Genomic DNA, 27,587 nt, shown 5'->3' with positions numbered 1-27,587 from the left:
CAAAGTGGCAAAAATTAAAGACAAAGAAAAATTATTGAAAGCAGCAAGGGAAAAACGACAAATAACATACAAGGGAACTCCCATAAGGTTAACAGCTGATTTCTCAGCAGAAACTCTGCAAGCCAGAAGGGAGTGGCATAATATACTTAAAGTGATGAAAGGGAAGAACCTACAACCAAGATTAGTCTACCCAGCAAGGATCTCATTTAGATTTGATGGAGAAATCAAAAGCTTTACAGACAAGCAAAAGCTACGAGAATTCAGCACCACCAAACCAGCTCTACAACAAATGCTAAAGGAACTTCTCTAAGTGGGAAACACAAGAGAAGAAAAGGACCTACAAAAACAAACCCAAAACAATTAAGAAAATGGTCATAGGAACATACATATCAATAATTATCTTAAATGTGAATGGATTAAATGCTCCAACCAAAAGATATAGACTGGCTGAATGGATACAAAAACAAGACCCATATATATGCTGTCTACAACAGACCCACTTTAGACCTAGGGACACATACAGACTGAAAGTGAGGGGATGGAAAAAGATATTCCATGCAAATGGAAATCAAAAGAAAGCTGGAGTAGCTAAACTCATATCAGATAAAATAGACTTTAAAATAAAGAATGTTACAGGAGACAAGGAAGGACACTACATAATGATCAAGGGATCAATCCAAGAAGAAGATATAACAATTATAAATATATATGCACCCAACATAGGAGCACCTCAATACATAAGGCAACTGCTAACAGCTATAAAAGAGGAAATCGACAGTAACACAATAATAGTGGGGGACTTTAACACCTCACTTACACCAATGGACAGATCATCCAAAATGAAAATAAATAAGGAAACAGAAGCTTTAAATGACACAATAGACCAGTTAGATTTAATTGATATATATAGGACATTCCATCCAAAAACAGCAGGTTACACGTTCTTCTCAAGTGCGCACGGAACATTCTCCAGGATAGATCACATCTTGGGTCACAAATCAAGCCTCAGTAAATTTAAGAAAATTGAAATCATATCAAGCATCTTTTCTGACCACAATGCTATGAGATTAGAAATGAATTACAGGGAAAAAAACGTAAAAAAGACAAACACATGGAGGCTAAACAATACATTACTAAATAACCAAGAGATCACTGAAGAAATCAAAGAGGAAATCAAAAAATACCTAGAGACAAATGACAATGAAAACACGACGACCCAAAACCTATGGGATGCAGCAAAAGCAGTTCTAAGCGGGAAGTTCACGGCTATACCAGCCTACCTCAAGAAACAAGAAAAATCTCAAATAAACAATCTAACCTTACACATAAAGGAACTAGAGAAAGAAGAACAAACAAAACCCAAAATTAGCAGAAGGAAAGAAATCATAAAGATCAGAGCAGAAATAAATGAAATAGAAACAAAGAAAACAATAGCAAAGATCAATAAAACTAAAAGCTGGTTCTTTGAGAAGATAAACAAAATTGATAAGCCATTAGCCAGACTCATCAAGAAAAAGAGGGAGAGGACTCAAATCAATAAAATCAGAAATGAAAAAGGAGAAGTTACAACAGACACCGCAGAAATACAAAGCATCCTAAGAGACTACTACAAGCAACTTTATGCCAATAAAATGGACAACCTGGAAGAAATGGACAAATTTTTAGAAAGGTATAACCTTCCAAGACTGAACCAGGAAGAAACAGAAAATATGAACAGACCAATCACAAGTAATGAAATTGAAACTGTGATTAAAAATCTTCCAACAAACAAAAGTCCAGGACCAGATGGCTTCACAGTTGAATTCTATCAAACATTTAGAGAAGAGCTAACACCTATCCTTCTCAAACTCTTCCAAAAAATTGCAGAGGAAGGAACACTCCCAAACTCATCCTATGAGGCCACCATCACCCTGATACCAAGACCAGACAAAGACACTACAAAAAAAGAAAATTACAGACCAATATCACTGATGAATATAGATGCAAAAATCCTCAACAAAATACTAGCAAACAGAATCCAACAACACATTAAAAGGATCATACACCACGATCAAGTGGGATTTATCCCAGGGATGCAAGGATTCTTCAATATACGCAAATCAATCAATGTGATACACCATATTAACAAATTCAAGAAGAAAAACCATATGATCATCTCAGTAGTTGCAGAAAAAGCTTTTGACAAAATTCAACACCCATTTCTGATAAAAACTCTCCAGAAAGTGGGCATAGAGGGAACCTACCTCAACATAATAAAGGCCATATATGACAAACCCACAGCAAACATCATTCTCAATGGTGAAAAACTGAAAGCATTTCCTCTAAGATCAGGAACGAGACAAGGATGTCCACTCTCACCACTATTATTCAACATAGTTCTGGAAGTCCTAGCCACCGCAATCAGAGAAGAAAAAGAAATAAAAGGAATACAAATTGGAAAAGAAGAAGTAAAACTGTCACTGTTTGCGGATGACATGATACTATACATAGAGAATCCTAAAACTACCACCAGAAAACTGCTAGAGCTAATTAATGAATATGGTAAAGTTGCAGGATACAAAATTAATGCACAGAAATCTCTTGCATTCCTATACACTAATGATGAAAAATCTGAAAGAGAAATTATGGAAACACTCCCATTTACCATTGCAACAAAAAGAATAAAATACCTAGGAATAAACCTACCTAGGGAGACAAAAGACCTGTATGCAGAAAACTATAAGACACTGATGAAAGAAATTAAAGATGATACCAACAGATGGAGAGATATACCATGTTCTTGGATTGGAAGAATCAACATTGTGAAAATGAGTATATTACCCAAAGCAATATACAGATTCAATGCAATCCCTATCAAATTACCAATGGCATTTTTTACGGAGCTAGAACAAATCATCTTAAAATTTGTATGGAGTCACAAAAGACCCCGAATAGCCAAAGTAGTCTTGAGGGAAAAAAATGGAGCTGGAGGAATCAGACTCCCTGACTTCAGACTATACTACAAAGCTACAGTAATCAAGACAATATGGTACTGGCACAAAAACAGAAACATAGATCAATGGAACAAGATAGAAAGCCCTGAGATTAACCCACGCACCTATGGTCAACTAATCTATGACAAAGGAGGCAAAGATATACAATGGAGAAAAAACAGTCCCTTCAATAAGTGGTGCTGGGAAAACTGGACAGCTACATGTAAAAGAATGAAATTAGAATACTCCCTAACACCATACACAAAAATAAACTCAAAATGGATTAGAGACCTAAATAGAAGACTGGACACTATAAAACTGTTAGAGGAAAACATAGGAAGAACACTCTTTGACATAAGTCACAGGAAGATCTTTTTTGATCCACCTCCTAGAGTAATGGAAATAAAAACAAAAATGAAGAAATGGGACCAAATGAAACTTCAAAGCTTTTGCACAGCAAAGGAAATCATAAGACGAAAAGACATCCCTCAGAATGGGAGAAAATATTTGGAAACGAATCAACGGACAAAGGATTAATCTCCAAAATATATAAACAGCTCATTCAGCTCAATATTAAAGAAACAAACACCCCAATCCAAAAATGGGCAAAAGACCTCAATAGACATTTCTCCAAAGAAGACATACAGACGGCCACGAGGCACATGAAAAGATGCTCAACATCACTAATTATTAGAGAAATGCAAATCAAAACTACAATGAGGTATCACCTCACTCCTGTTAGAATGGGCATCATCAGAAAATCTACAAACAACAAATGCTGGAGAGGGTGTGGAGAAAAGGGAACCCTCTTGCACTGTTGGTGGGAATGTAAATTGATACAGCCACTATGGAGAACAATATGGAGGTTCCTTAAAAAACTAAAAATAGAATTACCATATGACCCAGCAATCCCACTACTGGGCATATACCCAGAGAAAACCGTAATTCAAAAAGACACATGCACCCGAATGTTCATTGCAGCACTATTTACAATAGCCAGGTCATGGAAGCAACCTAAATACCCATCAACAGACGAATGGATAAAGAAGTTGTGGTACATATATACAATGGAATATTACTCAGCCATAAAAAGGAACGAAATTGAGTCATTTGTTGAGACGTGGATGGATCTAGAGACTGTCATACAGAGTGAAGTAAGTCAGAAAGAGAAAAACAAATATCGTATATTAATGCATGTATGTGGAACCTAGAAAAATGGTACAGATGAGCCGGTTTGCAGGGCAGAAGTTGAGACACAGATGTAGACAATGGACATATGGACACCAAGGGGGGAAAACTGCGGTGGGGTGGGTATGGTGGTGTGCTGAATTGGGCGATTGGGATTGACATGTATACATTGATGTGTATAAAATTGACGCCTAATAAGAACCTGCAGTATAAAAAAACAAACAAATGAAACAACTAATACTAAACTTTCATTGGATTATTTGTATGGAAATATGTTAATATAAATGTTTCAGACATTACATGAAATTTCTAAAAATCTTATATTTGTACTTGTATGGAAATATGTATGGAAATATGTTAATATAAATGTTTCAGACATTAAAAAAAAAAATTTAAATTCTGTTACACCCAATATCTTGTAATAACCTATAATGGAATCTAATCTGCAAAAAGACCCAAATCACTATGCTGTATACCTGAAACTAACAAAATATTGTAAATCAACTATACTTCAATTAAAAAGAAAACAAAAAAGAAATAAAACTGTATTGATAATGCAGAAAAAAAATTAAAATTCTGAAGTGTAACATACCAGGTTGTTCACAAATGTAAACCTTCTTGTTGTATCGCTAGTCACTCTGAACAACGAACCAACTAAAAGGTATAAAATATTGTTCCTTAGAGCCCTAGTTTTCCTCAGCAGTAAATCAGTGGGGAAGAAGGGGGAGGTTAAAACTACACAGAGCACCAGAGCCATGCCCTCTCTTCAACAAGAATAGAAATGAAATTTCATGCGAAAATCGTGTTAAAGGAGGCAGTTCAAAAAGAGAAATATACCTGGCCCTTTAAGCATATTAGAAGATATTAAACATCACTCATAATGCAAATTAAAACAAGGTAACATTTTTAACTAATTAGACTGGCAAAGGTTAAACACAAAAAAAGCTGATAATATACCACGTGGGAGGATACAGGGCAAGAAGCACTCTCATATACCAAATTAATGAGTATAGACAGCTAAAAAGTTTCTGTGGAGGGAAATTTGGTAACAACTATCAAATTTTAAAATACATGGACCTCCTGCTCAGAGACTTCACTCCTAGGAATATATCCTACAAATGACGTGTACTGCAACACTGCTTCTGGGAGGAATATATCACATACCAAGGGGACTTAATTAAAGAAAGTTTTCCATCAAGACAGGGATTATACATCCATGCATTACAATGCTATGCAGCTACCTAAAGGATGAGGTAAAGGATGTGCTGACAGCGCATGAACTTTAAAAGATACTGCTAGGTAGAGTATGCCACCATTTGCATTTCCAACCATTCTCCTTGTCAAAAGGGACACACATGCACACACACTTATTTGTGTGTGCATGAGAAAAAATTTCTGGAAGAGTTCTTAAGAAATTGTTAACAACGTTTGCCTAAGTGAAGGAGGACTTGAGATCAGGGGTGGGAGGACTTATTTTTCAACATACACTCTGTATTGCTTGTAATTTTTTAACATGGGTACATGTTACTTTTTTCAAAAGAATATTTTATAGCTTTTCAAAAATAGATGAGATGTCCCATTTTAGCAACCTCCCAAAATTTGAAAACTTGCATTTTAATCACTTTATTCTTTCTTCCCTAGGTAGGCCTTGTACTTTAATAATGCTAAGGCTTACTCATGCCATTCATGGGATACAATGTCTTTCCCCAGCCTACCATCTTTGTCTCATTTAAGCCATACTCATCCTCCAAGGCCTACAAGGCTTAAAGGTAATGCAGCAAATCACCAAAGAGTCAGGATTCAATAAGTCTATTTCAAAGCCCATAATGTGTTCATTATATCATGCTCTCTCTCTAAAAACAAAGTCAAGGACGGTGTCTAATTCATCCTGCTAGTCTCAACAACAAGCATGTTGCAAGCACTCAACAAACATTTTTTGAAAGAATAATGAATGCATGTGAGAGGGAAAGAGAGCTCCTTAAAGCTTTAATGAACAGCCTCATTTCTATACTGGCTATATAGGAACACAAAAGCAGATGAAAGAGTCACATGATCAGTTTTAGACAATGCAAAGCTCTACAGTATAAAAGCTTGAATTATAACTATGGTGTCTTCTACATAGTAACTTCACTGTTTAATATAAGAAAAGTCTTCCCCTACTAGACTTTATTAGTTCTAGGTCTTATATGCCTTTGTTTTTCTCCCTTAATGTCTACCACAGTGCTTTCTATGGATACAGTCACAGAAATAGTGTCTTTATTCTTAGTAACACCAACATTTTCATGGCTCTTGACAGGTACTCAATAAACATTTACAGAAGGACAGAAGGGACTGAGGGGAGACTAGATAAAAATAATATTTGATGAAAGAATAATACATCTAGCAAAGCTGAATTTAGTCACCTTGTTCTAAAATGTTTACCTAACAACTAAATGATTTAGTTATTACCCCCTCATACATAGTCTATGAGGGGAACCAAACCATAAAACATGGAAAGTACTACAAGGATAGAGTAATATTTAGTTACATATTACCTGAGACCCTGAAGTAGTGAAATAATTTATTTAAAATATGCCCAACTTAAACTGACACAGAAGTAAAATATGACTCCTGATTCAAAAAAATAAATTACAAACTATTAATCTTTTAAACTAGTATGAGAAAACTACATGAAACAAACTTTTTTCAGAAATCTGATGTCATATTTCATATTACACAGAAATATCGCTATGTAAAAAATGAATACCTCTGAAACTGTGGTAAAGTCTTAGAGCTGAAATAAGTACATGAGAAAATCTCCAGGAAAAGAAAAATGGGGCTTTTTATAAGGGATTGTTTTATTAAGACAGATGGCAAGCTATTAGTATAAATAAGATTTAAAGATTATTCAGAACTTCTCAATTTTAACTCTCTTTTTATTTGGGATATCTAAATTAACTGCTTTTTTTTAATAACAGGTAGGCTTGCAGCTCTGTCAAAACTTTTCCCTGAACTTTCTGTATTTTGAGAATCCTCACAAAATGATGAATCCTTAACATTCAAATATCTACAAAACAAAACAAAACACCTAGAAAGTTTCCAGAGAAAATTTCCCTGGGGTGAGACTGTATTAAAAGCAATAATCTAAACCATTTCACAATATATATATACACATATCAAATCACCAAGTTGTGTAACTTACACAATGTTAATTATATCTCAATAAAGCTGGGAAAAAATATTATTTAAGCAAAAAAAATACGTATTCCTATAGAGTAACAAAAGGGGCAAGGAGAGATCAGGGATTTATGACCAATAAATGCCTGGTATAAATGCTATCTAAAAATTGCACACTTCAATATTAATTTCCAAACTTAGCATAAATAATTTAAAATGAATCAAGTTACCAATGTTCAATCAGTATTTCTGCATCTTTTAATCCAGTCATATATTATATGACTTTTTAAAATGTATATTTTTAATAAACTACTTGCCAAATAAGAGAAAACCTTCACATAGTTGTATTATGTGTTAAAATAACAATTTCTGTTTCTATAAAAGGAAAAAACAAACTCAAACTGATTATTATTTAAAAACTCTAAAAATATTTACTTTACTTTAGCAGGCATATGTGTGCATGGATAGAATAATATGAAACACTGAAACACCTGATACGTTATCTAACATCTCTAACTTTTCATTTAGTAAAAGGTAAGTCTGAGGGAAGCCATTATGCCCATATAGTAAACTAAAATGTTCTCAATATTAAAAAAAATTTTTTCACCAGGGTGTTTTTAAAACAGATAAACTACATAAGTATATTTGAAACAAATCTTCTGCCCAATAAACTGAGATAAATATTTGTTCAAAATCAGAATAAATTAAAGATGTTATCTTAAGGAAAACATATACATATATATATCCCTAATTCAGGTATAAGGAAGAAAGCAAAACTGAAAAAAAATGTCTTCATTAATCAATTCCATATACTAATTACTGAGGTGACATCTTTCATTTTTCATGAAGACAACTAAAATATAACTACCCAAACCAGAGAAGTTAGTATTCCATAAACTTCAAAGTATTACAAAAACAATAAGCTCTGCTAGGTGTTTTTTTTTGCAAGTGCATAAAATTCATTCTTTCTAAATTTCAACTAGCTTCTTTCTAATAAGAGATATTGTAAGTCAAATTTTACTGAAGAGTTTTAAACCTATTTTTTTTTAAATGGCCCATCAGGAAATATTTAAAATAACAAAATAGAATATGGTTCCATGTGGTTTTTTCCATTTTTTCCAAAATAAATTAATTTCATTTCTTAAAACGAATTGATCTTCAGCACAACCAGCTAACTTACAGTGTTAGTTGGATCTTCTTGTAAAATTCGATCATATAGCTGTATAGCATCATCATATCTATTTAAAAAGAAAAACAAATATCAAGAATCACTACCTTAAAATTTAGTGACAAATAGTAAATACAGAAAAAGATTAAACTGGCAGGACTTCATATGCATTTACAATTGCTACTAAGCCTCTTCTGATCTTCACGTGATGGCAAGTTTGCTACAATGTCATTTTCCAAGCAAAAAAAAAGAAAAAACACGTATAAAGTATTTATAGAAAAACTTACTTCAAAAACATACTGATTCAATTTGGCCTAAATACAAAGGTAAAAACTAGCAGCTCAAAGAGACACCTTTGTGGTCCTAGTTATACACAGAATTACAGCTAATAAACCATGAAAAAGAGTTTAATTTTAACAAATATATTCACAAGGAAATGATCTAAGTATTAATCCTCCTTTAATAAATATTTATGACAGCTTTTCTTAGTTGAGCTGGTGAAGTTCAATTCATTAAGTACCTATTAAGTATGCACACATAATACACTTTGCTGAGTTACAGTCTCATATGGGAAATAGTTAACAAGTTTATCAAATGAAAAAATAATCAAATATGGCAGGATATAACTAAGAAGCCAAAATTAACATTATATGATAGTGAATCAAAGGGAGGGATACATCAGAAATCACATAAAGAACTTTACCTAACAATATACTCCTATATATGGTGATCTTATTTGGGATACAAGGAAATAGTTGAGTGATTCTGAAATTCCCTGCTAACCATATCCACAACCCCCAACTCCCTTCCAATCAATTTCTCCACTTCCGGATATAGATCTTTAGAGAAAGCAAAAAACGATGTTTAAACACTTTTACAGCAGTATTTATAAAACTAGGGACAGCAGATATACTCTTGTGATCTATTCTTAAGTTCCCTATGATAATTTTTTAATTTTAAGTTTTTCTCTTAATGTTATTCAACACATGAATATTCTATATCATCATGGTGACACATCTTTTAATCAAACACCGGCCCACAATTTTAGTGACCAAGCCTGTATCTGTGGTTGTGGTCATGCCAGTAGGTAAGAATATTTAAATACTGTAGCAGACTACTGAGAAAAATAAAAGCAGACTTAATTTGTAAGTATGTCCATACCATGCAAAGGCCAAATAACATCACTGCACACTAAGTTAATCAGAGTTAGCAATAGCTCAAAAAAAGAAAATTAGTTTGGACATCAAATACATGATTATATAATAGGTGTGCTAGCCTCATAAGAACCTGCAATTGTATGGAGAAAGAGAAAATAATATCATTAAATAATTATAAAATAAAGTATATAAACAAGGGCAAAATTAATGCCATAGAGCACGGGTTCTCACAAGACATAGTACATGAGAATCGCTTGGGGATCTTTTCCCAATTATATAACTTCTAGGAAATATATTGGAAATGACAGAGGAAACCATTCATTCACTTCATTAATAGAACAATAATTTGAATTTTAGTACTTTCTAGTTTTTTTGGTATTTTATTAGAAACCCTACATTGTTTTCACAGTTATATAAAAATATACATGTAAGGCACTAATACTGGTTTTATATTTGAACATATTTAAGTTATATTATAATAAAAAGTAATTTATGTAAAAACTGGGTGTGATGATTAATTTCATGTGTCAACCACAGGGTGCCGAGATCAAATATTATTTCTGGGTATGTCTCAGGGTGTTTCACATGAGATTAGCATTTGAATCCATGGACTCAGTAAAACAGATTACCTTCCCTAATATGGGTGGACACCATCCAATCCCTCAAGGGCCTGAATAGAACAAAGGCAGAAGGAAGAATTTACCTCTTTTTACTGCCTCACACTGCTGGAGCTGGGACATCTCATCTCACTTTCTCTTGCCTTCAGACTTCAAACTGAGATTTACACCATTGGCTCCCCTGGTCCTCAGGCCTTCAGACCTGGTCTCAGACTGAATTACAGCACCAGCTTTCCTGGGTCTCCAGGTCACAGAGAGCAGATCCTGGGACTTCTTAGCCTCCATAATTGCCTCATAATAAATCTCTATTATATATATATATGTATATGTATATACACACACACACACACACACACACACACACACACACATATACACACATAAATATACATACATCCCACTGGTTCTGTTTCTCTAGAGAGTCCTGACTAATACATTGAAGGTCCATAAAAATTTACCTTTAGTCAGCAACGTTCTCAAATCTACCTGTCTATTCTCCTGCATTACACCCCTAACAGATTGATCTCAGTAGTGAGGACTAGGCAACTACATATTTTTTAAATGCCACAGATAATTCTAATTCACACAATCATGTATGAGAATCAATGGTTAAAGGTCCTATGTAACAAAAACATATAACAGCCACTCTTTCAGAAAAAAACAGTAAAACCTTACTAGGTAAAATGATGATATGAGTTTCAGTTAAAGAATAAAAGCTTAAAGAAATTAAAGTTCACTAGGTTTCTTAGAAACCTGAGTTAATACTTAAAAATAAATTATTGCTACCATATCAATTTTTTGTATGGCTGGAAAGAGGGTAGAGGAATGATAACTATTAAAATGTGTTAAAAAGATAATTTGAAAAATCATTCATCTTGGACGCTGGGATGTGCTTTGCTATTCACTTATTTTAAGAACGAGCTAGGAACTCATACTACTTGAAGTAAAACAAAAAGTGGTACTAGAGTGGAATACTGATTCAGGAGCAATCCTTTGCAGATTTCTTCCATTCTGTCCTCTGATTCAAAATTATTTTCTGCTAACCTATAATAATACTATTTTATTTATTTTTATTTATCCATGCCCTTTGCTAACTAACAGAGAAGATCCAAAGATATTAAAATATACATATACATAAACACATAAGCCAAAAGCCAAGAAATAAAAGGGTTAAGAAAAACTATATCAATAGAGCCTATGTGAAAAAAGCTACTACAATTGAGGTACAAGTTAGCCCTGTCTCACCTAAAACACCAGGTTAAAAAGGTAAGAAACAACAAGCTGACTCTAAAATGAATATAAAAATTTAAGAGACTCAGACAAAATAATCTTGAAAAAAAAAAAAAAAACAAAGTTGAAGGACTCACACTTCCCAATTTTAGAACTTACTACAAAGCTACAATATCGATATTGGGATCAATACAGTGTGGTATATAATAAACAAATATATCAATGGAACAGAACTGAAAGCCCAGAAATAAAACATCGCATTTACATTCAACTGATTTAATTGCCCAAGACAATTAAATGGGGAAAGCAGTCTTTTCAACAAATGGTGCTGGAACAACAGGATATCCACAAAAGAAAGAATAAAGTTGGACACCTTCTTCATACTATAAAAAATATTTACTCAAAAAGTGTCAACGACCTAAATGCAAAAACTGGAACTATAAAACTATTAGAAGAAAAGAGGTGTAAACTTTGTGACCCTGAATTAGGCAATGGTTTCTAGAAATAACACCAGAATGACAAGCAACAAAAGAAAAAATGAACTGAACTTCATAAAAAAATCAAAATCCTTTGTAATCAAAGACACCATTAAGCAAGTGAAAGACAACCCACATAATGTAAGAAAATTTTTGCAAATCATATATATGATAAAAAACTTGTATCTACACTATATATAAAGAACTCTTACAACTAAATAATAAAAAGACGTAAATAAATAAAGTAACCCAATTTAAAAACAGACAATGTGAACAAACATTTCTCCAAAGAACATATATAAATGGCCAATTATTGCATGAAAAGATACTCAACATTTCTGGTTCCTGGTCTGGCACATAAAGACCTTGGAAGTCATCACTCCCATCCTCGCAAGAAAAAAAGCTGACCCAACAACTCTTCTTAGATCCATCAAACAATTAAAGTTACAAGGCAAACCACTGCATCCAAAATTGAGAGACAGGTGAATACAATCACAGCTTACTGGTGCAAAGGACTCCATCAAAAACTGTTACAACTAATAAATTCAGTAAAGTTGCAGATAAAAAATTAATATACAAAAATCTGTTGTGTTTCAATACACTAATAAGAATCTATCAGAAAGAGAAATTAAGAAAACAATCCCATTTATAACTGCATCAAAAAGAATAAAATACCTAGAAATAAATTTAATCAAAGAGCTGAAAGCCCTATATACTACAAACTGTAAGTTACTAATGAAAGAAACTGAAGACACAAATAAATAAGATGGTTATCTCATGCTCAAGGACTGGAAAAATTAAGACTGGTCAAACGTCCATAGTACCCAAAGCAATCTACAGATTCAGTGCAATTCTTAAAATTCCAATGCCACTTCCCACAGAAATAGAATAATCCTAAAATCTGTATGGAATCACAGAAGATCTTGAGTAGCCAAAGCAACCTTGAGCAAGAAAAACAAAGCTGGAGGGATCAGGTGCCCTGATTTCAGACTATATTACAAATCTATAGTAATAAAACAGTATGGTACTGGCATAAAAACAGACACATAGATCAATGGGACAGAACAGAGAGCCCAGACATAAACCCACACATATATGGCCAATTAATTTATGACAAAGGAGCTAAGAATACACCATGGGGGAGAAACAGTCTCTTCAATAAACAGTGTTGGGAAAACTAGACAGCCTGAATGAAACTGGACCTCTATCTTTACACCATACAGAAAAACAACTCAAATGGATTAAAGACCTAAACATAAGACCTGAGACCATAAAACCCCTAGAAGAAAACGTAGGTGGTAAGCTCCTTGACATCAATCTTGGTGATGATTTTTTGGATTCAACACAAACAGCAAAGTCAACCAAAGCAAAAATAAACAAGTGGGACTACATCAAACTAAAAAGCTTCTGCACAGCAAAGGAAAACATCAATAGAATGGAAAGGCAACTTATGGAATTAGAGAAAATATTTGCAAATCATACCTGATAAGGGGCTAATAACCAAAATATTATAATAATAAGAACTTATATAATTCAATAGCAAAAAAACAAACAATCCAAGTAAAAAGGGTCAGAGCAACTGAATATATATTTTTCTAAAGAAGACACACAAATAGCCAACAAGTCCATGAAAAGGTGCTCAACATCACTAATCATCAGGGAAATGAAAATTAAAACCACAATGTGGTATCACCTCATAATTATTAGAATGGCTATTATCAAAAAGACGAAACATACGAAGTGCTGGAAGGATGTGGAGAAAAGGGAACCCTTGTGCACTGTCGATGGGAATGTAAATTGGCACAGTCACCATGGAAAACAGTATAAAAGTTCCTCAAAAAATTAAACACAGAACTACCATTTGATCTAGTCAATTCTACTTCTGGTTATTTATCCAAAGGAAATAAAATCACTAACTTGAAAAGATATTTGAACCCCCATGTTCATTGCAGCATTATTTATAATAGCCAAGACATGGAAACAACCTAAGTGCCCATCGACAGATAAATGGCTAAAACAGTTTGGTGTAAGTACAGTTGACCCTTGAACAACGTGGGGGTCAGGAGCACCAAACCTATGGCACAGTGGAAAATCCATACATAGGGGACTTCCCTAGTGGTCCAGTGGTTAAGAATCCGCCTTCCAATGCAAGGGACGCAGGTTCAATTCCTAGTTGGGGAACTAAGATCCCACATGCTACAGGGCAACTAAGCCCATGCACCGCAACTACTGAGCCCACACGCTCTAGAGCCCGCACGCCATAACTAGAGAGCCCACGCACCACAACTACTGAGCCCACGTGCTCTAGAGCCCGCATGCCACAACTAGAGAGCCCACGCACCACAACTACTGAGCCCACGTGCTCTAGAGCCCGCATGCCACAACTAGAGAGCCCACGCACCACAACTACTGAGCCCGTGCACCGCAACTAGAGAAGCCTGCATGCTGCAACTAAAGAAGCCCACATGCTGCAACTAGAGAAGCCCATGTGCCACAATGAAGAGCTTGCATGCCATGACGAAGACCCAGCGCAGCCAAAAATAAAAATTAAAATTAAAAAAAGGAAAATCCATATATAACTTAAAATCGGCCCTTCCACATCCAAGGTTCTACATCCACAGATTCAACCAACTACAGACTGTGTAGCACTGTAGTATTTACTATTGAAAAAAACCCACGTACTAAGTGGACCCACACAATTCAAACCCATGTTACTCAAGGGTCAACCATATATACAATGTAATTTTACTGACCCATAAAAAAGGAAAGAAATTCTGCCATTTATGACAACCTGGATGGACCTTAAGGGCATTATGCTAAGTGTAATAAGTCAGACAGAGAAAGATAAATACTGTATGATCTCACTTACATGTGGAATCAAAGAGAACCTGAGCTCACAGACACAAAGAACAGATTAGTGGTTGCCAGACGAGGGGATGGGGAGTGGGAGAAGTGGGTGAAGGTGGTCAAAAGGTACAAACATCCAGTTATAAGATAAATTAAGTCCTGGGGATATAATACAGCATGGTTTACTATAGTTAACAATACTGTGTTGTACATTTGAAAGTTGCTAACAGAGTAAATCTTAAACGTTCTTATCATAAGAAATTTATAACTATGATGATGGATGTTAACTAAACTTATTGTGGTAATCATTTCACAATGTACACATTTAACAAATCATTGTTATACACCTGAAACTAATACAATGTTATATATCAATTATATCTCAATTAAAAAAATAATAATAGCTTCTATACCTTGAGTGCCTGAGAGGGCACTACACATACATCATTATTAATTCCCAAAACAACCCTGACAAGTTGGTAATATTCTTGTTTTACAGAGGAGTAAGACCGAAAATCTTAAATAATTTGCCAGGTCAATAGCTAATAAATCCTTAGAAACAGGATAGGAAGCCTGTTCTTACTCCAAAGCATGATCCCAATTCCACTAGGCCAAAGATGGTAAATGGATTACACTCTTATGTCAAATCCTATTTAAGGAGAGTAACTTGGCAGGATTTAGGCTGAGAAGCACTCTGACACTATTCTAAAGCTCAGCAGCAAAAGATCTTGTACAATTAATGATGTTGCCATGGGTATAGAAGGACCTAAATGTAAGACCCCCATGTTTGCCATTTTAAAACAGGATCACACTATTTACAAGATTCAGTTACCTCTCCATGGCTTCAAATCTCATGCCAGTTAGTCGCTTGACTCTGTGACTGCCAGGGAACTGTCTTCTCAACTCTTGAAGACAAAACTAAAAAAAAATATTGGTAAAAAAGACTTGAAGAGTAGTAATTACACTACATATACTAAATGGGTTACAAGGAACAGCTTACATAGTCTTCAATGTTTCTTCTTAAATAATTTCATTACTGAGATCTAATGACATAAGTGAAATTAATCAGTAATGAATAATGGGGTGAAAGAAGAACTCTGAACTTACAGTGAGGACAACAATCAGTTCTCAGAAACTGATCAAGCTCTTAACTAAGAAAATGAGCAGATTATGAGGTCCACTAATAACTCTTCGAATACTACTACCATATCACTTAAAAACTGCTTCCATAATGTGTCAGGCACCACTTAAATAACTACAACTGCTCCCTGGCCTTTTCTTCCTAAGTATTGCACAAGCATTGTCTTGATAAAAATTAAGTTTTTTGGTAGTAACCTCAAGTCCCTAGCAAATACTGTTAACACTTTGTTTAATTTTGCCCTATTGAAGTCATATTCTAATCAATCACCTTGTCAGTACACATGTCCTGATTTGGGGTCATAAAATACAGACACCATATCAATGGAGTACCAATCTCCTTTTGGCAGATATCCATAATTCACCCATCAACTCAACTACACAAATAATCAAATATTTATTGAGCACCTACTATGTTCTCAGCAACCTATAAGGGATTATAAGAGTCTTGGAAGTGCTAGAAATATTAAGCATGATAAAAATGGTCCACTCTAGTGCCCCAAAGCATAAGTGATTAAAAATGCCTTTAACTAATGAAGAAACTATTAACCAATAATAAAATAAATTTTAATATGATCTGGAAATATAGCTTCAAAGTCTGCAGCTATAAATTCTGTAATAAGAAAAATATTCAAGTTAGTCAAAACTGAAGATGATGTTCATTTATTTCTCTGACATCATGTAAAACTCATAGTACTTGTTCAATCAAGATAACTGTGCTGAACTTCTGAACCATTAAAAAAAAAATACTGTGTTACAAAAGAAGTTATTATCTATTCACTTAATCTCCTACTTTACCAAATGGCATTTTGCTATACAAAAAAAAAATTTCAAAATTTCCCTCAAGATTTAAGCTGCCACCTCTGTTGGTATTCAAAAGACTATGTCTCATAGGTTCTAAATGTAATACAACGGTTTCGTGGAATATTTTTTATCACTGGTAGCTCCACTGGAATTATGTGTATAGTCAACATAACATAATTACCTTGAAAAGGACAAAGCTAATTAGACATGCATATGTTCTCCGGGTATTTCTACTTTCTGGTTTTTTTGTATTTCTTTTGGCCTTAAATGAGGAAGCAGCATGAAGGAGCACTTAAAAGCTCAGGATTACAGAACAAAAGAACAGAAACCACTGCTTCCTGATTTATATAATGAATATAGTGATAGTATCAAACACAAATCAAATTAAGAAATAATTATAAAGATTAAATAAACCATGATGTAAAGCATTTAGCATGGCACCTAGCACATGAGTGTTTAAAAATACAGCTATCATTCTTTTATTTTAAAATTAAATTAAAATTTAAAATTACTTCCATAATGTGTCAGGCCCCACTTAAATACCTAGTATTAATATTTTAAGTCATGTTCTGTACATGTTAAGATTTTCTACTAATTTAACATATACATTTAAAACATTGTAAAACAGTACTTAACATCATATATTACATAAGTCATTTAACAACCCCAAAAATAAATGTTTTAAACTATACGCTTCTTATTTTTAACTCTATAATATGGCATAATTCACCTATTAAGTGGATAACCTTCACCAACTAATTTAACCTCTTCAGTAAAACTGGGATACTAAACATCTACTTCTCAGGATTGTTAAAAAGATATAAAAACATACTGTGTCCCAAAGTACCTAGTTAGTCCCAGGTACTCAAGAGTAGCACTGAAAACCAGCTACAGAAAGCATTCAATACAGCCATATACTAACTGCTTACACATAATTTATGAAGCAAATTAAATATAAAATAAAATATAACAAGTTTAAATACCTACCAATGACAGGTCATCCCGACCATAGTCGAGGGCCGCAATCATCACCTGTTCATATATGATCCAAACTAGGTACACAGAGGAAAAAACTGAATATAAAAATCTCACAACAGAAATTAGATAATGAATTCTTCCTGTTTCTGATATTTTAAAGAACATTACTCATAACTGAAAACTGATTTATTGTATTACATCTAGAATTAAGGAAAGAAAGCATCCTTATGTTTCCAGCAAAGCAAACTATTTTAATATAAGGTAAAAAAAATCTCTAATTATTTAATACTTTTACTGTTTCAAAAGATCATTATGAAATACATTTTGACCTGACCAGGACTACAGCCTTGTGAGCTTTAAAATAAAAATGCCTATTTGATAGCTTCACTACTACCAACAATTATAAGTCCTTCTCAAAACAAAGTTGTCATTAAGACTTCCTAAGAAGTTTTTTAAAAAGTAACAAATCATAGAGAGATTGATATGAACAGCAGAAAAAACATAATAATATTTTTTTAAAAAACTAAGAACTGTAAATGAAACATGTGCTGAGCATGAACACAATAAATTTAAAAACTTACTATCATCTCCAAGCTTAGAAGCATATTCATTAATTAATTCCTCTCCAACTTCCACAATTTGCTCACTATTTCGTGAGTTTTCTTCTCTCCATTTTCTCATTTTATCTCGCATTTCTGAAAAAAAAATGCTTGCGATTACATATATATATATATTTGACTAATGTCAAACAGTTGACAAGATGAAATCAACTTTTTAAGAAAATACACTCACACTAATGTAAAAGTCTATGGTATCTCAAATTTCATAAAGCAGAAAATCAATTTAGCAAGAGCAACAGATCCTTTAGAACAGCGCTCCCCAACCTCTTTGGCATCAGGGACCGGTTTCGTGGAAGACAACTTTTCCACGGACGGGGGAGGGGGATGTTTCAGGCAGTAATGCGAGCAATGGTTCAGGCAGTAATGTGAGTGATGGGGAGCAGCAGATGAAGCTTTGCTCACTCACCCACCATTCACCTCCTGCTGTGTGGCCTGGTTCCTAACAGGCCGAGGACAGGGGGTTGGGGACCCCTGCTTTAGAAGACTGAAAATGCATTACAACTGATATTACAACTATCTTTAAAAGTAGTGTATGGCATGGGTCTGCTACAAAGATGCTCTATCCCTTTAAGCAACTATGGATCATAGCTTTTTTAGGTTACAATGTTCAGAATTTGGTAAAAGCTAAGGATTCTCTTCTCAGAAAAACAAATAAAATTATACACTGAAATCAAAAATTCAAGGTCCTCCTGAAGTTTACCCATTGACTCAAGAATATAAAATTTTCATAATCAGGGTATCATATTAGGTTATCAGCACTGAAGAAACATTCACCACAAAACTCTCTTAATAACAACATTACTACAACAGTCCATATAACATATAAAGATACACAATTACACAGGGAAATAAACAGGAAAAAAAATTAGGACAAAGGAAATCTTTTTATTACATATAAAGAAAAAAATGAATAATGTAAAATAAGGTCAAAGGCACTAGCAAACAACAAAAGTTGAGAGAACAACTTGGCATATTAATACAATAGGGAACTCTGGAGTTTCAAAGAACAGCATTTTGACAATAGCAGAAATAATAACTGGGGTGGGGGAATACCTAACCCAGAAAAAAAGATCCCTTTTTTATATGGCTAAGGTAGAATTAACTGTCCAGTTCACCAATTACATACATGCTTTCTTACTCTTACCTATTGAAAATCTTACATATTCATCTGAAGTACTACCTTCTTCCTTCTATTGACATACATGTTGTACAGATTTAAATAGTTGAATTAAGTTGTTGTTGAACACATGAGTTAAATAAACAATATGCTATGCTTCTATAGAATAAATCTAAGAGAAGCATATGGGATTTTCACTACCTTTATATGCATTATCTGAGTATCTACAGCTTGAAGTCTACAAATGAAAACAAAAATCATCATAAGATGAAAATAGACCCTAAGTGAATTTACAAAAACGGTCTTAGAAAATCATTACAAATTAACATAGTTAATTCCTCCTACTGAAACCTAGAAATCACCTTGACTCTCACTCTGCACAGGAAGTAACTTGAACTGAATCTTAAAGGTTGAAGAGGAATTGAGCAGGCAAACAAAAAAGTAGGTTATTCATACCCCACAGGTTAAGGGCTCAGTCTCACAAGACTGCCCCTACTTCAGAAACCAACACAAGTCAGCGATACCCATACTTCTGAGCAACTCGTTACAAAATCAGGGGCTCTTTTCTACAACTCCCTCATCCAGTTTGATACTTGCTAGAGTGGCTGAAAGAACTCAGGAAAGTGCTTCACTTACTATTACTGGTTTTTTATAAAGGATACAACTCAGGAAACAACCAAATGGAAGAGATACACAGAGCAAAGAGTTGGGGGTGGGAGGGGGTTTTCAGGGACATAGGAGTACCCTCTCTGAGTAAGTCACCATCCCAGCATCTTGATGTATCCACCAACCTAGAAGTTCTACAAACCCTGAAGTTTAGGGGCTTTTATGAAGGTTTCAGTCTGTAGGCATGATTGATTAGATCCTTAGACACTGGTTATTAAGTCAATCTCCAGATCCTCTCCCCTCCCAGCAGGTTGAGGGGTAGGGTTGAAAGTTCCAACTCTTCACTCAAGTCTTGGTCTTACCAGTAACCAGGCCCCATCCTGAAGCTATCCAGCCACCAGTTATTCAGTGGCATATAAAAAGACATGTATCACTATAAATCTTAGAAGATGTTGTATGTGGAACCCAGGACTAAGACCTAATATTATAACAGAAGATGTTCCTATCAACCCTATCACTAAGGAAATTACAAGGGTTTAGGAGCTCTGTGCCAGAAACTGGGGATGAAGACCAAATATACATTATACCTTATTACATCACAATATAACATATATCCACAAGATAACATGCATATAACATATATCCACAAGGTCCACAACTTGGGTTCTCAGAACTCATTCAAACCACATCCCCTATACCATAGTTACACTGTCTGAAGTTGACATTCTCTGTCAACCTGAAAGACTATTTTAAAATAGGAAGAAGAGTCTCAGAAATATAAATTTATTTAGTGTTTTACAGATCTGTTCCACAAAACTACACGCCTTGCCTGTACCCTGACACCCAAATTAAGAAATGCTAGCCCAGGTGAATTAATAAAATATGCTGTTTGAATTTAAGAATTATCTTTTAATCTATTAGATTATTTCTTAACTTGCTTTAGAATGCCCTTTAAGAAACTGTAGAATTCCTTCCCATAAACTAGAGACTAAAAGACAAAAACTGGTCCCATCTCCTTTTTTGTCAAATTTCTCATTTACCAACAGTACTCAATTTTCCATCAGTCTCCTCCTACTTATTCATAACCAAAGTATATTACTGGAAAATCTCTGACTTTTAAAACATCCCCTTTCACCCACTGTCATGTCCCCCATGACTTCTATTTAGTCATTCAAAAATATATTAATACATACTTTCTATAACATGCTAGAAACGTAATGAAAAAGAATCATCCAGTGTGCCTAAGAAATTGACAAGTTAACAGAAAAACTGTAAGCAACAGCAAAATAATGTGATAAAAGGTAAGACAGTGGTTATGTTCAGAGCACTAAGAAAGCAAGGTGAGGGAAAGATTAATTCCACCTGGCAGGGAGAAAGGGTTAAAGAAGACATCTGTGATAAATGAATTGAGCCCTAAGGATCAAAGGGAGTTCATTAGATGAATTCTACAACAAAAAGCATAAACCATGGTAGAGGAATAAAAGTATCTCATTTGGTAAGGCAAGGGTCTCCAACCTCCAGGCCATGGACCAACAGCGGTCCATGGCCTGTCAGGAACCGGGCCGCATAGCAGGAGCTGAGCGGCGGTCAAGTGAACAAAGCTTCATCTGTATTTACAGCCACTCCGCATCGTTCGCATTACTGCCTGAGCTCCAACTCCTGTCAGCATTACGATGAGTTTTATAATTATTTCACTACATATTACAATGTAATAACAATAGAAATAAAGTGCACAACAAATGTAATGTGCTTAAATCATCCCAAAACCATCCACCCCCACCCCAGTCTGTGGAAAAATTTTCTTCCATGAAACCAGTCCCTGGTGCCAAAAAGGTTGGGGACCACTGTGCTAAGGGACTGGGAAAGTGCCCAACCCACCTATTGGGGGAGAGAGAGAAGGTAAGCAAAGCAGTTCCTTCAGGCCACTGCAAAATGGAGCTCAGGTTAATTCTTTGTTTATGTAACCCAAAGCAGGGGTGAGGAACATGTTTCTCTGTCAAAGACTACTCCCAGAGACCCTTTAAAAAAAAACAAAACCTGAAGGATCACTCATCAGAAGAGGGAAAATTAGGAGAGCAGAGTATAATGGGAAGAACAAATCTGATTCCATATCAGATCTTTTTCTTTTACTTTAACCTTTGTATTCTATTGCTTTTGCTACAAGTTAAGAGTGTTGCCTAATGGCCTGAAATACACAGGACAGCCCGTTCTCAAAACTCCAACCTTTAAAGGTATAACACTTTTTCACTTACATAGAGATAAAAAGTTGCAAACAGAGCATAAAGTTTGTCTTGTTGGAGGTTTTCAGGAACATCATGACCTGACCTACATGAACAGATGCAAGAACAAAGGATTTTGACACCAAGAAGTTTGCAACAACCAACCATACCCCCTCCCCTCTTTTAGTTATAAAAGAAGCCTGAATTCTAACTGGGGTAAGATGGTTCTTTGGGACACTAGTCCACCATCTTCTCAGTTGGCTGGCTTTCTGAATAAAGTCACTATTCCTTGCCCCAACAACTCATCTCTCGATTTATTAGCCTGTTGTGCGTTGAGCAGAATGATCTTGGACTTGGTAACAAAAGCACTTTTTCTAAAGATTAACTAGGAAAAACAATGAGCCCTTTCACGCAAATATTTCCCTATTTACCCAAGTTCTAAATTTTAAAAGAAAACCAAATTGAGTATAACATGTACTTCAAGATATTTTTCAAGCAAGGTATAAAAGTATTATCTATGCACTGTTATGACTCCCTCAAAGATATATTTAAAGCGTTACATACACTTCAATTTTGCCTCACAATTCTTTTCACTATCCAAAGGTTTTTCCTGTGTTTCAAAACTCCCATAAGCTTTAAATTTTTATCTTCTTTCTTCAGATTATCTCTTCTACTATCTAAAGGCACTAGTGTGTAGTGGTTAAAAGTGAAGATGCAAAACTCAAACTGCTGGAGTTCAAATGCCAGTTCTGCCACTTTCTAGCTGTGTGATATTGGAGAGTTAACACTTTTCACTTTAATGTTCTCATCTAAAAAGTGGAGATGAAAAATAATAATACCTGTATCATATAGTTGTTGTGGTAAGCACTGTGAGTTAATTTATGTGTTTAGAACAGTGTATGGTACAAAATGTGCTCAAAAAAATTTAAGCTATTAATGTTCTACTCTCTGTTTCCTTCCCTGTTCTCATACCCACTTTTAATTCTCTTTTGTTTCTGAACCAAAAGGCTTTGAAACTTCTCTGCAAGCCAACAGTACAGCCTCTAAAACCAAATGCTATTAATCTTTTCCTAATCCTTCCATCTCTGGCTTTGTTCTTCATATTTCATTTAAAGCAGGGGTCAATAAACTAAAGCCTCAGGGCCAAATTTTGCAGCCACCTGTTGAATCGATAAAGTTTTATCAGCACACAGGCACCCTCCCCCCCCAAAAAAACCCAAAACAAACAAAAAAAACCCACAGGTGCCCTTATTCATTTCGGTACTGTCTGACTGTTTCTGTGCTACAATGGTAGAGCTGACTAGTTGAGACAGACCATATGTCACACAAAGCTGAAAATATTTACTACCTGGCCCTTTACAGAAAATAATGCCAATTCCAGAATTAGAGCATTAAGTTGCATAAAGACATAGAATCTACAGTCAGAGGACTCTGGTTTAAATCCCAATGCTGCTACTTAGCATAGTGATCTTGGACGTGTTATGTAACATTTCTAACCTCAGCTATAAAATATAGACGATCACAAGCCTATCTGCAATGAACGTTACATAAAGCAAAACCTAGACCCCTCAAATATTTGTCTTAGCCAGTACAATGCTGGGGGTTGGGGTGGGGGGTAATCTGTTTTTAATCTGATTCTGATTACCTTTAGATAAGGCATACGCTCACCAGTTCTTCATAGGCACCACTATCATCTTTCACGCAATTTCACACATTATCCTCATCTTCTTGGCATCTGAGTTTAGAACTCCTAATATCAGATAATTTATGTAAAGCACTTCATAAAATATAAAGTGCTACAAAAATTTTAATTAGAATTTACTGAGAGCTATTTTTTGACTCTCACCACTATGCTGGTCATTGGAAGCACTGAGAAGATTTGTGTGTGTAAAGAATGTAAACAAGTAATTAAAATATGAGGGGTGTTCGTAAATTAACTATACTTCAATGAAAAAAATATGATGGGTGACATTAATAAGGTTCATTAAAAACTCTCTTAACTATCCTCCAGTTAGAATCAACTCAAAGAATTTCTTTCTGCAAAAAATACTAATGATGCCCCCCTAGCATTTGAGAAGCCCTTGGCCAACAGGCCTCATCAGTTAGCTCTTGGTTAATTGTTTCCATTATTTGTTACATTTTAAAAAGTCAGTTGTGTTTGCATGCAAACCAGTTCATGGCAGTTAAACTTAATGTAATTATATACTATAATTAAATATTACAAAAGCCAAAGAAAACTTGAGTGCAAAAGATAGACTTTTTCTATAAAACAAAGCTGGATGCTTTAAAAAGAGTCCACAAAGGTAAAAGAGCTTTCAAAAACTGCTGTTATATTAAGGTGACTCAATTAAAAATAAGAGGAAAATAATTAAAATCTACAGGATTTGTACACTGAAGCTGCTATACAAGGGTCTTTATGTTCTTGTTCCATGTTACAGAAAGCAAAGTTGAAAATGGTTTATTAAAGATGACAGGGAATTTCAATCAGGGGATCCCTATCAAAGAAAAAGCCCTGCCCTATATGAAAAGTCCATTTAAAATTTTAAGTTTAACAAAAGGAGTCACTGATCTTTTTTTCTTTCTTTTTTTTAAATAGGAAAGTGGCTCCCAAGTATCTACAAAATAAAGTCCAAACTCCTTAGGCTAGTATTCAAGGCACCAACCTACCTCTCCAGCTCTTACCTTGCAAAAATGACCTTCACTAAATATTTACATATCCATAAATATGAACCTTTAGTGCATAAGTGAAATCTCAGGGTACATGCCATGAGACCTGGGACCCTGCCTGTCTTTTTCAGCACTGTATCCTCAAGAACTGGAACAGCGGCTGGCACAAAGTACTCAAATATATGTTTAACTAACATGTCATTTAGCATATAGGCTAATAATTAAAGCTAGGTGTGGATGATTACCCACAGAAGACATTCAACCTTTTTAGAGCTCTTCAAAGCTGATGGGACCTTTGAACCAACTTTCCCCCAGAAATATGTACATGTTTAAAAACACACTCAATTCTGCATATAATTTCAGGAAAGTCACAGACCACATAACACCTATGCCTGCATCAGTTAGGAGTCTGTTGAACTCAGGATTAATCACCACTAATAACAGATTAAGAAGAGGGCTAAGGAAAGAACCACAGGGGACATCAAAAATTAAGGTGCAAATGGATGTAGAGAACACAGCAAAGTTCTGAAAAGTAAAAAGAGAGCCTTAATGCTATTAAGAAACCAACGAAAGAATTTTTCATAGAGGGAATGACCTGCAAAGACAAACGTAGTATAGATGTAGAAAACAGATACATTAGATCCAGCATTAGATCTCCCTAGAAATCTTACTGGACTCATAGAGCATGGAAACCAAATTGTGGTTGTTTAAAGGACTGAATAAAAAGAGAAGTAGAGACAGTGAGCATATACAACTAAAATCCCCTCAAACATTTTTAATAAATATTTTTTCAACAAATACTCATTTATTGCCTATTATAGGCCAGGCACTGTGTGAGGCATCCTATCCATATTCTGCCCAAATACCCTATTCTCAACAAACTTGACTATACCCTCCTTCAACTCTTTCCCACCTCCAAACTCCTCTATATAATAAACATCAATAACTTTCAACTGGCTGATAAATAAACCATATACCTACTTTTTTATAGAGCCCAATAGAGACTAAGAGAGTGTTAAACTTAGTATATACATTTTATAAATATGTGATAAATTTTCCTATCACAAGAATCACACTACTCTTTGAACTAACCATTTCCAGTACTTTAATTCATGATGCTATTCAATGGAATTCTTAAAGGACACAGGTCAACTGACACTCCCGCCCCCACAAAAATCTAAACAAAAAAACTACCCCGAGGGTCCTCCCATCTCCCTCTTGTTACCAAAACTCTCTGAAAGAAAAATCTACAATACTCTTTTCCTAAAAGTCTCCTAAAATAGAATTTTAATTCTACTCATTAATTACATTAATTAAAATGAGCAAACTATATTCTATATGCTGAGTTGCCTAAGTCTAAGATACTAAAAAAATCTCTCCAACACTAAGAAAATTACTTACAGTATTTTTTGTGAGGATTTTTAAATTTTTTAATCCTACTAACAATTCATTTAGTCAACAGATTACTGAGTTCCTCCAATATGTCATGCACTAGAACAAGACAGGCCTGGTCCCTCTTCATTCTAGGAGAGACAAAATTTTTAAACTTAACACAATTGGGTAAGTACTTCAATAGTATGAGGACACATAGTTAAAGGACCAGGGGTAAGTTTTGTTGCTTGTTTTTGTTGTCTTTTTTCTTTTAAATTTTGGTGGAGGGACGGAGAATGGGCGGGGGTAGGGTGGTCAAGGAAGGCTCTCTGAAGTATGTGGCCTCTGAGGGGAATTCCGAGAAATGATAAAAGTATAGTCGGTAGAGCAGAGTGTAAGAGTAGAACCAGGAGGGAAGAACACTCCTATCAGAAGGAATAGCTTGTATCCAGTCTTAAGACTAGAGGAGCATCGCACATTTAGGGAATTCAACAAAAGCCAGCGTGGCCCGCTCATAGAGCAAGGGGAAGAGTAGCTTAAGATAAAGCTGGAGACACAGGCAGGAGCCAGATCATCTTTTTATATGTATGTAATAGCTTAAAAGCACTTTAACATATGTTTTCCCTTTTGTTCCTCAACAATCTTGTGAAATAGTTATTATTGATTAATCTAAATCTAATTATGTCACTCATATTTAGAATGTCCACAGGGTAAGGTCCAAGTTACTTAAATTACCTTGTCTGCTGGTAGTTACACACCTACTCATTCCCTACCATTCTACACAACACTATCATCTAAAAAACTTATATTGAACATACCTTCCAAATAGCACCTTCCAAAAACCATGAAATATTTGAAACATTTCTTAAAAGCATTAAAAATAACAGCCACGTATCTACTGAAGGAACATACCCTGACACAAGCCTTTTAAAACCATTTTACAAGTCTGTCTTTCTCCATTTGACTATGAACTCCCTGAAGGTAGGGACTGTGTTACTTAATTTGCTGTCTCCAAGATCTAGCACTAAGAACTTAATACTTTTAATATAATGGATTCCCCAGTACAGGTAGAAACACTGCGGTTCACAGTGTGCTAGAAGCCACAAAAACAATAATAAATCACTGAATTCACTTCCAGTATAAAAGAAGTTTACCTTTTCCCATTATTGTTTTCAACTTTGTAATACTGGAAAGATTTACTCACCACTGAACAATCAATATAATTTTCAGTCCACGTGTTATCAGGCCATTGTTTAA

At 34.7% G+C, this 27,587-nt stretch overlaps 1 protein-coding gene across 6 annotated transcripts in view; it reads right to left on the bottom strand.

Moving 5' to 3' along the window:
• Positions 1-27,587, bottom strand: part of EMC2 (ER membrane protein complex subunit 2) — a 119,599-nt gene that overhangs the window by 91,020 nt on the left and 992 nt on the right. For 5 of the 6 annotated variants that reach the window (XR_014255855.1, XR_014255856.1, XR_014255857.1 and 2 more), the window contains exons 2-5: positions 18,312-18,425; positions 17,740-17,804; positions 15,644-15,729; positions 8,497-8,554 (exon numbers count right to left, since the gene is read on the bottom strand). Coding sequence is in view for 3 of the 6 variants with exons in the window: in XM_082434334.1 (XP_082290460.1) it covers positions 8,497-8,554; positions 15,644-15,729; positions 17,740-17,804; positions 18,312-18,425 (323 nt within the window). In the remaining 3 variants the exon portion in view is untranslated. Of the gene's footprint in view, positions 1-8,496; positions 8,555-15,643; positions 15,730-17,739; positions 17,805-18,311; positions 18,426-26,360; positions 26,483-27,587 lie in introns of all 6 variants that reach the window. The other variant, XM_082434336.1, reaches the window with a different exon arrangement.

This window comes from Balaenoptera physalus, assembly GCF_965194825.1.
Source record: "Balaenoptera physalus genome assembly, chromosome: 17".
Taxonomy (NCBI): Eukaryota; Metazoa; Chordata; class Mammalia; order Artiodactyla; family Balaenopteridae; genus Balaenoptera; species Balaenoptera physalus.
The sequence above is the reverse complement of the archived record's forward strand: the minus strand, read 5'-3'. Positions and strand labels throughout refer to the sequence as shown.